The sequence below is a fragment of the Planococcus citri genome, chromosome 1, assembly GCF_950023065.1.
Source record: "Planococcus citri chromosome 1, ihPlaCitr1.1, whole genome shotgun sequence".
NCBI classification, from domain to species: domain Eukaryota; kingdom Metazoa; phylum Arthropoda; class Insecta; order Hemiptera; family Pseudococcidae; genus Planococcus; species Planococcus citri.
In genome coordinates, this window is record NC_088677.1 from 70,152,262 (window position 1) to 70,165,660 (window position 13,399).

At 36.6% G+C, this 13,399-nt stretch overlaps 1 protein-coding gene across 1 annotated transcript; it reads left to right on the forward strand.

Moving 5' to 3' along the window:
- Positions 1–328: 328 nt before the first annotated feature.
- On the forward strand, positions 329–4,479 carry LOC135838871 (cuticle protein 19-like). The gene is made up of 3 exons (XM_065354712.1): positions 329–455; positions 3,159–3,293; positions 3,920–4,479. Exons 1-3 carry the CDS (start codon positions 447–449, stop codon positions 4,160–4,162), a joined length of 387 nt encoding a protein of 128 aa, XP_065210784.1. The 5' UTR covers positions 329–446; the 3' UTR covers positions 4,163–4,479.
- Positions 4,480–13,399: the final 8,920 nt, after the last annotated feature.

A 13,399-nucleotide genomic window follows, 5' to 3' on the forward strand; every position in this document is an offset into this window, starting at 1 on the left:
AAAATTCAAAAAAAATATTATTTTGATTGAAAACTTGTATGATACGACTTTTTATAAAACTCACGAATACTTAAAGGCAACATAATGCAAAAAAATATTGAAAGTTAGGAGGTAATCACGAGAAAAAAATTGCACAATGTTCACGCTCAAAATGGTCTCAAAATTCTTCTGGAACCTCAGTATGAAAATCTCGAAATGGATTTTTCGGATGAAAACAATAGGTATGTACCTACTTTCCTCACAACAGTACTCGTTGTTCGGAGAGCAAAAACCTATAGCGTGACTCCCCACTGTAATACCTATCCATAAATATATCACTGTCTATTACTTGCTCCAATTTACAATCGCGTATTTATTGTGTATAGTTTATGTGATTGGACAGTTTGGTGTACGATATATGCGTTGTGTTTGATATTCGTTCCGTGCAATATTATAATTTCACAAAAATGATGAAGGTACAGATAATGTTTTAATTTTCAGTTTCGGTTTTATATACTTATTTACGTACGAATTAATTTATTTTTCAAGTGTATTCTTAAAATGCTTAAATTACTGGTGCAGGTAAAATTTCTCAATTAATTTTATGCAAAAAATAGCAGTAGGTAGGTAGTTGGATAATAAAATCCAACTCGCTGAAAGGGAATGTGATAACGTGATTTGAATTCAGTTTGGATTTTTGCGGTATTGGTATCGAATTGTTCAGCATTTTTCTAGTGTTTGGAAATCGTGGCCACTTCAATGAATTTTCTCTGCTGCCAGGAATTCAAAAATTGAATTTTTTCAGAGAATTTTTACTGCCAAAATTAATTTTTGAAATTTCACCTCTCGTTTAAAAATTCTCATTTTTTAAAAGTTCATCATTATAATCAGACAAGTCGACCAGTTGCGGAGAATTCCGCAACAAATTCTACATAAAATGTACATGACGTCATTGTAAAAAATAATGAATTTCGTGTCAATCAAAATCAATTATTCTCCATCTCATCTCCATTATTTGTTAGAAGTTGAGTTAATTTCAATAATTTAATTTAAACAAAATACGCTTGAACTTGGCTATATCATAAATGCAGGAGAATAATGGATAAAAAATTTCCAAGTGAAGAACTGCAGAAGTTTCATTTTTTTGACTCAAAATCCATCTATAGCTAGATGCTGGACCCCATAAATTTTTTATTTTTTTATACCATACCTAATAAAGAAATTTTATCTACTTCCCATTGATACATATAATTTTTTTAAAGATCTGCATCCCTTAACCCGAGCCTAAATGGGTCAATTGTCAATTCTTTCCTGTTGTCCAGTTACAGAGAAGCTGATGGTTTTTTTTATCGCCATCGTTTCTATGGTTTCAAATGAAAATAAATATCATAGAGTATTTTGAAACAATTGGTATTTTTTTAATCAGCGTTTTCTCTCATGAATTCGTTGGTTTTTTATTTTAAAAATTTTTCTAATCAATTACGTAAATCCTAAATGAAAAAAAAATGCACGAAAAAAATATGAATTTTTATTTTCTGTAGGAGTGTAGGCTGAACCAGGGGTGCGAACAAATCAAATCAATTTAATAGAAGTCTCTGTCTCCTTCAACAAAATCTCATCAATCTTTTCATCAATCAGCACAACTCACTCTTGACTCTTCATATCTTCACTCATCTTTTCATTTTTTCAAAAATGAAAATTACAAAAATTTGAAAAATTTGGCTAAAAATGTCTTTGCATGACGTCACACAAATATAAACCAAGGTTTCAGAAGTTTCATGGATGTTTCCAAGACTTTAAAATGATAGAGGTACTGCGGATCTATTTTCGTGATCGAAAACCAAAACATTCTCATATTTCCAAAATCCAAACATTTTTTAATTACAATTTTTTTGGAAAAATGTAAATTTTCAAAACGATTCGAAGGCATTCGCTCAGGTAAGGAGGTTTCTAAACGTCAAAATTAATTCGCAAAAACCAAAATCGGCCATACAATCGGCGCAAAAGGTACCAAATGACTCCAAGTTTTGTGTATTAATAGTTAGACAATTGTCTCTCTTCTTAATAAAATTGCCTACAACTACATAAACGGAAAAAGTGAAATTAAATTTAAACATGGGTGTTGATAAAATCACATAACTTTCGTTCAGAAGGCGAATTTAATCAATTTGAAATATTGTAAGAAATTCTCAACTTGACTAAAGAAAATGAAATCATTAATCATCACTGGAAAATTTATACTGAAAATCACGAAAAAAAAATATCAAAAATCATGACAAAAAAATCTCTTGAAATGACGATAAAATTCAAAATAAAATCGCCCCTGAAAACTTTATTTTGAATCACCATGAAAAAATGTACCTATTTAAAATTAAAAAAATCAATTGTTATTATCTCCACTCAAAAAAAAAAAGAATTATTGGAATTCAACAGTACATATAACCTTAGAAACTCAATTATACTTCGACATTGTTGCAAAAAATTCATCTAGAATTTCCAGAAAAAAATAATTTGCAATTACTTAACACTAAAAAATAATTTGAAATTAACACGAAGGAAAACTTTAAGCAATGAAAATATTCATTAATCACTCATCACAAAAAAAATCGAAATCACTTTAGGAAAATTCTTCTTGAAGTCAAAAATTGAATTCTATATCACTACCAAAAGATTTATTTTGGATGGTCCCTAAAAAATTATATTTTAAAAAATCAGCAAAATAAAAATTCATTTGAAATCACAAAAATAAAAAAATCATTCTACATACTAAATAACTACCTACGGAAAAATGTGCAACAATTTTCCGCAATCAAATCTTGGATACACAAAATATGGTTATTTTATTATTATTATTTTTTTTTGAAAAACTGATTTGCTTATTACTAATCTGATTCAGTGATTCTCACAATCATTTCATTCATTTCTGTCCAATTTTCATAACAAAATAGTTGGATAGTTTTTAAGAGAACATTCGGATTTATAAAAAAATTACCTACTCGTACCTATCTTGTATCAAGTACATATTTAGGAGACTAACATCACAGTGAATTTGTAGGTAATTTTTTAGTGTTTTTCATGATGAATTCCTTCATCTTCATCCCCAATCACATCAACTCATCTCTTTCATCATACATATCGTATTCTTTTCGCTAATATTTTGTTGTTTTTAATTTCAACAGAAAATTGCCATAATTTTGCTTTTCGCCATTATCTACACAGTATCAGCAATTCCATATCCAGACGAATATGGAGGTTTTGAATTCACCAACAAAAAAGGCCGAGCTCAAGATGAAGAACATGATGTGGACTACTACGTACGTATTTCAATTCTTAATTATTTTGGTTCAAAATAAAGCGATCAGAGCCCTACTTTTGCAAACCCCATCTAGTGAATCTATCATTGAAAATTAAATAAATCGAATCACTCCGGAAAATGGGACAAAAATCAAAGGTGAAATGACTTGCCTATTTATTTGAATTGAAAGATCTCATCGTCATTAATTTCTATATTATTTATATTGCCAGGTTCAGGTGACGACTCATTAGCATCAAAATTTTATGGAAAAGAGCCCAATTGCAACGACTTTTCCTCTGCCATTTTTCCTTTCACACTAATTCATTTCGCTATTTTTATACTTAATCAAATTGCACAATACAGTAGTATCCAATTCAAAACGAGATTGAGACGTCCTCTCTCGCTCAGTTTGCTAAATTGATCATCAAATAGCAAACTACATATAAATCTCTGTAAGAAAATTTTCAAATTTGAGAATCTTTTTCCAAAATAATTGATAAAAATTGTTGACTGAGCCGAAGAAATTATTCAGTTCGCCCCTACTTTCGGAAAAGTAGGAGCAACTTCTGAAGACCTTTTTTATTACTCTGAACAAACTGTCAATAATTAAGATTTTCCAAAAATTACCATCAAATCTGCTTACAGGCTCATCCAAAATACTCTTTCAATTACGGAGTAGAAGACCCACACACTGGAGATGTGAAAAGTCAGCAAGAGTATCGTGACGGGGATGTACTAAAAGGCTCTTACACCGTCCATGATCCAGACGGTACCGTTAGAACTGTCGAATACACAGCTGACAAAGATAATGGTTTCAATGCTGTCGTCCATAAGAGTGGACACGCCGTTCATCCTCAAGACTATCATACTGGCGATGTTGATACTTAATCATACTGAGCTTAACTTACGTTATAGTTACTGAACTCTATGTCTTCAGCTCTCTTCCTCTACATACTGCCTATAAGAATTACGTAAAATTAAGTTCCTTACAAATGAATTCACTGTAGATATATAGACGCGCCTTTTAGATACCTACCTTACATGTTCCAAGAAAAGTTACCTATTTATTTTATAGAAAGAAAGAAAAAATACCTAGTCATGAATTAGAAACAAATTTTGCGCAGTATGTTTTAATTTATAAGAGCTATTTTATACGTTATATTATTTATTCGTTGTCTCTGTTTGTAAAATGAATGAAAGTAATAAAATTGAATTTGAATTCGTGTATTAATGAAAATTTTCCAAATGATCTCAGCGTTGTTGGGGGAATTTTGAAAACCATAATGTACCTTCCAAGGAAACTTAAGTACATCTACATACCCTGACAAGAGACCAGTCATATGCTGGTCATTGACCTTGGGAGACTATAGGTAGCCCAGTCAAATAGCGGATCCACAGTGAATCAAAGCCCCCCAAATCAGTTTTTTTTGTCAAAACCCAGGCTTGTCATACCGGACTGAAAAACCAGACCGATGACTGTGACTGGACCCAAAAATGTCCACAAGACTGAGTGGACTAGACCAACCCCCTCTGAAACAAATTTACATCAATATTAACCGACCAGATGGCCCTCTTCAGAAAAAATACAGGAACAGATCCAGACCAAAGACCTTTCTAAAAAATCGGACCAATGATCGCAGTTTGGACCCCAGTTACATCCAATTTTTCAAATTTTTAATACCAGCTGAGATGCCTATTTTGATAAAATTTCCATTATGATTCAATTTCTTTCAAAGTTTTAATATTCTGAAATCAAAAATCCCATTTTTCAGCTCATCTAATGTGTTGGAAGTTTTTTTCTTTCTGAAAAATGAAGACCGTTTTTGGACCTGCGCTGCCCCATGACCAGGATAACGATTTCCAATCAGGACTGCAGTGGACGAGACCAACCTACAAAGACAAAATAAATTGAACAGAATGACCGGACCCAACCATTTAAAAGCTCCAAACAAAGACCTTGATTTTGGAGCAACCACGAAACCTGAACGATATACTACAAGCCTGTCAAAAACTTCAAAAATATCAATTTATGCGTGAAATGAGAAGTACCCCTGTGGCTTCCCACACCAGCCTAGGCACCATTTATATCCAGCCAAAGCAGCTCGGCACTAATGGAATCGTACGAGATCCCCTACAGATAAAAAACACCTCAACTTTCTGTCTAGAGAACTTGACTGTATGCTACGAGAGGTTGATAATGAGTCCTTCTCTCGGTACCTGCAAAATCTGTCCCCAGGTGAGGACTCCAATTACTCACTGTGGAGGGCTACAAAGAAGCTGAAACGCCCACAAGTAGCTGCGCCCCCAAATCAAAAGAGAGAATGGAGGTTGGGCTCGGTCTGACAAAGAAAGAGCTGAAACACTTGGGGATCATCTAGAGAGGGTGTTCCAGTTGCACAAAATGGACTCACCTCCCCTCCCATCACTCAACTTGGAAAGCCCAGCACTGGCACATTTGCCTCTCTTCAGACCAATGCAAATTGCAAGTGCAATAGTTCGAGACCTAAGCTGTAAAAAAGCACCAGGTATTGATGGCATTAATGGTGCAATGCTGAAGGAACTACCAAAGAAAGGCCTGGTCGCCTGGTGCTGTTGATGATCATTTTCAATGCAATACTGAGGCTTGGCATTCTCCCTAAAATGTGGAAAAGGGCCAAAATCATAATGATACGTATGTAAGCCTGGTAAGCCCCCTCAAAGTGCAAGCTCCTACAGGCTGATCTCGCTCCTTTCAGTGCCATCCAAATTGTTCAAAAAGTTACTTCTGAGGAGATTGGCTCCAACTTTTGAGAAGGCAATACCAGAGTTCCAGTTTGGGTTCAGGCGCAAACACTCAATGGTAGACCAACTACACAGGGTGACCAATACTATCAGCTGTGCACTCGAAGAACGTAAATTCTGTCATAATAATATGGCCTCAAACGGATGAAAATGGTCGAAAATCATAACATTGGTCAGTACCCCCATTGTGATCAACGTATCCAAATTTCAGCTTCCTAGATCATCCCACTCCTTTGAAGGTGGAAAAAATTGAAAAAGGGGTGAAATAAGGATTTTTCCACCTTCATTTTGCCTTGGGTGGAGATGATCTAGAAAGCTGAAACTTGGATATGTTTGTCACAATGGGGGTACACTGATCAATGGTATGGTTTTCGACCTTTTTCATCCATTTAGGGCCGGATTATGCCCCTCCAAAAAAATGACCTTTCTGTAATTTTCCACTTTGACCCTCCCCACTCCAGAGGTTAACTTTAGCTCTCAAAAGAATCTCATTTCCCAAGTTAGACTTTATTTGATCAATTAGAACAGGTTATAAGTCCCAAGTTATAAAATGTAGAATTATTAAAATCACGTCACTTGATGAGGGGTCCTTGCACTACCCAATTCGGAGTAAGGGAGTTCATCGATAGCTCATTTGATAGGTATTGGAGAGGAGATGAAATGATACTAAGCTCATTTCACTCATAAATTGATATTTTAGAAGTATTTGGCAAAATCAACGGGGGGGGGGGTAAATTTCAATGTTGTTCACCACACCACCTAAGACAATATTCACCAAAATAACCTTTGCTCGCAATTATGTTTGGATCAAATTGTATTTTGACTGATCTACTAGGCAGGCAGATGGAAGACCTTGGGGAGCTAGACAGGTGCATGACCTTGAACGTCCAGACACTTGGGTCAACGATCTTAAGCTAGACGAGCAAACAGAATAACCTTGGAAAGTCATAATATTGATAGGAAACATGTCGTTGGAGGCCAAACAGGCAGGCCGACTACTGTGAAATGCTAGACAGGAAGGTCAGTGACCTCGAAAGTCCAGATACACGGGTCAATGATCAAAGAGGCCAGACAGACGGACCAATGACCTTAAGAGGCCAGACCGCATCTCCGACGGGGCGACTGTAGAAAATCGCCAGTTTTGAAATCATGCATGTTTTGAAATGATTTGAAACACTATGTAAAGAAATTACAAGTTGGCCTATGACCCAACTCGAGATAGCTACTTAAGAATGCTTCATTAATAAAATTTTCAAGATTAAAAATCAATGTATAATTTTTCATGATCATCGATACCAATGTGATTCGATACCCAAATATTATCATTTCCTCGGTTGGTAGGTACCTATTATCAGTATTCATTTCGCATTCGAGCTACTTGATTGATGTTTTTTTCAGCATCGCTCGCAATGCTCGGAATCTATTATCAGTATTTTCCTACCATCGTAATATTTTTAGTAACAAACATTTCAGCCCAACCAAAGACTCAAATCATTGAAAAAACAGCCGTGTACGAACGAGACTATCACACCGAATATGGTAAATTCATCATGCCCGTCGTCGGTTTCTACTGCGAAATGATCGAATTCAGCAACTTCTTCATCGACAACAGTTTGTTAATCAAGGAATTATTCGACTGCGACAAGAAGCTAATCGTGATCACCGCTCCTCGAGGTACAGGCAAGTCTCTAAACTCAGACATGATCAGAACTTTCGTCCAAATGGAAACCGACCACAAAGGCCGAGAACTGATGCCCAAAGAAGAGACACGTAATCGAATTTGGTTCACGACTGGCGTCTACACGTCTCAAGATGACGATCGCGAGCATAACTACCAATCACCTTTGTTAATAGCTCAACACGCGGAATTTATCGAAAAATACCAAGGTCAGTTCCCCGTCATCTACTTGGATTTCGAGGAATTCGTCTATCACGTTGATTTCGAAAGCATGGTTATGTTTTTGAACAAAGCTATCGCCAATGTTTACCGCGAATTCCAATTCTTATTCGAATACATGAAACGTGACGATTACGATAAACTAGATCCAACCAGGAAAGCTGAAGTTTTAGCTAAACAGCTGGCTTTTGAAGACGTCGTCGATTACCTAGAGACCAAAGAACCAGTGGCGTTGAACAGTTTGAGAAATCTGTGCAAAATGCTGTACGAATATTACGGTAAAAAAGTGGTAATTCTTATCGACGATTACGATTTAAACTTGATGAAAGCTTTCGAATACAAGTTTACTTGCGGTATGAGGCATTATCGACCGATTATCGAAAAGCAAAGTTTGAGGTATTATGCCAGATGGTTCAATATATCGTTTTCCAACAACGAGTATCTAGAGAAAGCCATCTTGCATGGCACGTTGCTGTTCTCGAAAGAAAAAGTTTTCTCCGAAATGAACGACGATTACGCCGCCTACGACACGTTTAATAATATCTACGAAGAGTATTACGGGTTCACTCGATCGCAAGTCGATCGAATATACAAAACAGCTCAATTTATCGCGAGCGAAACTTTAAACGATTCGTTAGAATGGTACAAAGGCTACCGACTGAACAGAAACTCCAATGTGGTTCTGTACAATCCTTACGCGATCGCCAGGTTCCTAGAAGCAGAAAAAATTGGCAACTTTTGGGAAAACGATTGTTTCCTACTAGAAGGCAGAACTGCCAGACAGTTTTTCCATCTCAGATCTTTGGAAGGCTTCTACAAAACGTTTCTGAAGGAGGGAGCCACCGTCTGGATGAATTTTACCAGTGTCGATGTCCATCACGATGAATACTACATGGGTTTATATTTCGCCGAAAATCACCTAGAGCCTGTTCAAGTGGGTGATGCGAATTTCACCATTGTTTTCAAACTGTTGAGTGCTTGGGGGTATTTGACCATGGATGAGAGTAGCTCAGCTGATGAGAACGGATCTAGGCTCAGGTTTGCTACCAAAGAGGCTGCCAGTTTGTGCTCTAGAGCAATGGATATACCTTATGGAACGTATCCCTGGGTCAAATCGTACAGATTTTTCATCGGGTATCCGGATCGAGATAATAGAGCTCCGGCTACGGGCGGTATTCGACCGATTAGAACTTGAAGAGTGTTGCTATGCTTCCAGTTCCATACTTCGTGGTGGGAACTGGGAGCAGGTACGTTTTCTGATGATAACCGATGTTTGGTGTGAGGCCTGATCTTCCACCAAAGAAAAAATATCAATGTAATCGAAGGTATAACGAATGCAGGCCCGGACTGGGTCGGTTGGAGGCCCCCGGCCGCGGCGGATGCACCGAATAGGGCCCTCAAAATTTCAACTCCCTCCCCCACTCCGCCCCCTTCCAACTTTTTTCTTGTCAGATCGAGTTATTTGTGCAATTGTTTTTTTTAAATTCATTTTTTGCAAAAATACTCGTACCTGGTCGATCTGACAAGAAGAAAACTTGAAGGAGGTGAAGTGGGGAAGGAGGGGTGTTGACTGAAAATTGACTGACTGGTATGAGAAAAATGGGATTTTTTTAGTTTAGAGATAAGAATTGACCCCAGCGAAACCAGGGCCAAAGCTGTGTCATGCGACCAATCAAAATAGGTTAAAATTTCCGCAGAAAATCAAAATTTCTTCAGACACCTTTGAAGACTTTTGTGCTAAAATGGAGTCAATTCTATTTTTTATGTCTGTTGAATATTTTAACGTCAGGAGCTTGGTATACCTACTTTGTGACTTTAAAAATTGTTGTCTCCATGACATTGAAATGTAATTAAGAACATGCTTTCACTGTAGCATGTTTTGCATAGCTTAGGAACACAAGGATGATTAGAAAATAAAAATTATGATTGTTAACCCATCTGGTACCTTCTCGATTTATTTTTTGTTGCCTTAACCCATTCGGTACCGCGGACGAGTATACTCGTCCAACTAGTACATGGCCCTTTGTACCAATGACGAGTATACTCGCCCAGGGGTCATTCCATTTCAATTTGACCCATAGTTTGACCCCATGTCTTTCGATTTTGTTCAAGTTTTTTTCACATAACCTACCCACACAACTACTTGAAAAAAAAACGCCAATAATCCCCCCAGCCCTCTCGAGGGCCCAGTGGGGAGGTTTTATTTTGCTTTAGCAATTTCCTGAAGTATTCCACTTCAAGGGCTCATAACTTTTCCACTAGAAAACTTATTGACTCGAAAATAATTTCACAGTTCAAAATGGCATCCAAATTTGATTCAAAAACGTTCATGTAAAAGTTCATAAAAATTTTATAAAAGTTCAAAGTTGAACATTCAGTGAAAGTTCAAATTTCAAAATGGCGCCATAAGTGCGAGCTATGATTCAAAGTTACTCAAAAAATCACCATAGATGTAACTTTTTATGCTATTTCGGGATATATTGTTTTCAAAATGGGCACTTTCGACTGGGGGGGGGATTGCCCCCCTCAAATTTGGGTCCAAAATTCAAAGAGAGTATGATCGTGTAGTATATCAACTGTCATGTTTTCAGAAGTGTTGAACACGAATATGACCTTGGTTTTTCGATTGCGCTTCATTTGAAGCCCCCAGCGCCCCAGCGCCCCCTCCCCTCGTATTACAAAAAAATGGGCTGTGTTACGCACATGAAATAGCACGTTTTTGGAAGTGCTGAACACGAATATGACCTTCGTTTTTTGATTGGGACTCATTTGAGGTCCCATGCTCCCCACCCCTTGAGTCAAATTTTGAATAAAAATAAAATGGGACACGGGGGGCTTTAGATGACGTCCAATCTAAAAACAAATCTGATATTCGTGTTCAGCACCTCCAAAAACGTGCCATTTCATGTATCGCATTACACAAACCATTTTTTTGGAATGTGACCCTTTCAGGGGGAGGGGGTGCGGGGGCTTCAGATGAAGCGCAATCGAAAAACCAAGGTCATATTCGTGTTTAGCACCTCCGAAAACATAACAGTTGATATAGTACACGCCCATACTTTTTTTTTGAATTTTGGACCCAAATTTGAGGGGGGCAATTTTCCCCCCAGTTGAAAGTGCCCATTTTGAAAACAATATATTCCGAAACAGCATAAAAAGTTACATCTGTGGTGATTTTTTGCGTAATTTTGAATCATAGCTCGCACTTACGACCCCATTTTGAAATTTGAACTTTCAATGAAAGTTCAACTTTGGACTTTTGAAAAATTTTATGAACGTTTTTGAATCAGCCTTGGATGCCCTTTCAAACTGTGAAATTATTTTTGAGCCAAGTTTCATAGCGGCGAAGATTACCATAAATAAGTACCAAAGGGAAATATTTCGAAATTATTGGCATGCTATCTACATATTGAATTTTCCAAAATTGATATTTTGGAGCTTCAAACGCCCCGGGACATAAAGTTTGAGGCATTGTTAGACAGGGGAGAGAGTGGTGATTCGGAATCTGTAAAAAAACAAAAATACGTATGTTCTCAAAAACCTGCTATTCACCCCGAAAGTTTCGACCAGAATTTCCATTTTTTCCAACCCCCCTTTCAATGCCCCAAAAAGGGTTGATAGCTTCGGTTTTTCTTCAATGTACCTCAATTTTTGAATTCTTCGAACTTTCGGTTTTTCAAAAAGTATAAAATCATCAATTTTGAATGAGCCAATGTTTATTTATGAATTTTTTTCCAAAACCTCCATAAAATATTCAATCAATAGAAAATTCACGCGGTATTTAAGCATAATTGGGCCTATTCATATCTACTCAGGCATTTACATAATTATCTAATGTACCTATATAGTCCGGCATATGACAATAGGAGTAATTGCACCCCCCCGCCGATCCTCCGGGACAACATTTTTCTTGAAGGGGACATCCTAAGGAATATTTTAATGCAAAGTTGCCAAAAAAAAAGTTGGCCTTACTTACAAAATGGCGGCCATTTTGATTGACAGGTCAGCCGAAATCGCAGATTTTGCGTTTTAACATAGAACTTGCACAAACTTTTTCAAACTTTACAAAGGTAGATCGAAAGATCATGCAAAAATTTATCACCTGTCCAAATTTCAAGTGCTAAAGTGCGTTTTTCGATTTTTGCTGAATTTTTGAAAATCGAATTTAGGCCAAAAATGAGGGAAAAAATCAAAATTTTACCAAATTGACCAAGAAAGCTGAAATTTGGGATATACCCTATTTTCGACATGCCAAATCGATTGGAAACGGTTTCAACCCGTTTTGAGCAGTTCTGGAGCCTCCAGCAGATTTTTGAAACTTTGAATTTTCACAAAATTTCATCAAACAGAGAAGGAAAGCTGACATTTACTCTACACTCCAATTTTAACACCCTCTGAAAACGACTTCTGGTGGATTTCAAGTCATTTTAGAGCCTTCAACGACTTTTTTGAAAATTACTGGAGCCTCCAGTAGATTTTTGAAACTTGAAATTTCCCCAAAATGTTATCAAACCAAGATGGAGAGTCGAAATTCATTCTGCACACTAATTTCAATACGCTACGAAGTTGAATGCTGGTGAATTTAAAGTCTTTTTGGAGCCTCCAGCAACTTTTTGAAAGGTTGTATGACGTTTTTTTGGAAAATTGAAATTTCCTAAAAGTAGCTGGAAGCTTCAAAACCATTTGAAACCATCGCATGTAGTCTGCGAAGTAAATTTCAGCTTGCAAACTCCATTTGATAAATTAATGTTGGGGAAATTTCAAGTTTCAAAAATCTACTGGAGGCTCCAGTAATTTTCAAAAAAGTCGCTGGAGGCCCTAAAATGACTTGAACCCATCTGAAATCGTCTTCAGAGGGTGTTAAAATTGAAGTGTGGAGTAAATTTCAGCTTTCCATCTCCATTTGATGAAATTTTGTGAAAATTTAAAGTTCCAAAAATCTGCTAGAGGCTCCAGTGATTTTTAAAAAAAGTCGCTGGTGGCCCTAAAATTACTTGAACCCACCTAAAGTCGTCTTCCGAGGGTGTTAAAATTGGAGTGTAGAGTAAATTTCAGCTTTCCATCTCCATTTGATGAAATTTTGTAAAAATTTAAAAGATTCAAAAATCTGATGGAGGTTTTAGGAATTTTCAAAAAGTCGCTGGAGCCTCCGAAACGACTTTTAAATTCACCTGCAGTACTTCGTAGCGTATTGAAATTAGTTTTTAGAATGAATTTTAGCTTTACAACTCCAATTTGATGGAATTTTGTGGGAATTTCGAGTTTCAAAAATCTGCTGGAGGCTCCAGAACTGCTCAAAACGGGTTGAAACCGTTTCCAATCAATTTGGCATGTCGAAAATAGGGTATATCCCAAATTTCAGCTTTCTTGGTCAATTTGGTAAAATTTTGATTTTTTCCCTCATTTTTAGCCTAAATTCGATTTTCAAAAATTCAGCAAAAATCGAA

What these genes read in the sequence shown, in the direction of transcription:
- LOC135838871 (XM_065354712.1), top strand. An exon ending in AACATGATGTGGACTACTAC is followed by an intron (nt 3,294 to 3,919) that starts GTACGTATTTCA and finishes ATCTGCTTACAG; the next exon opens with GCTCATCCAAAATACTCTTT.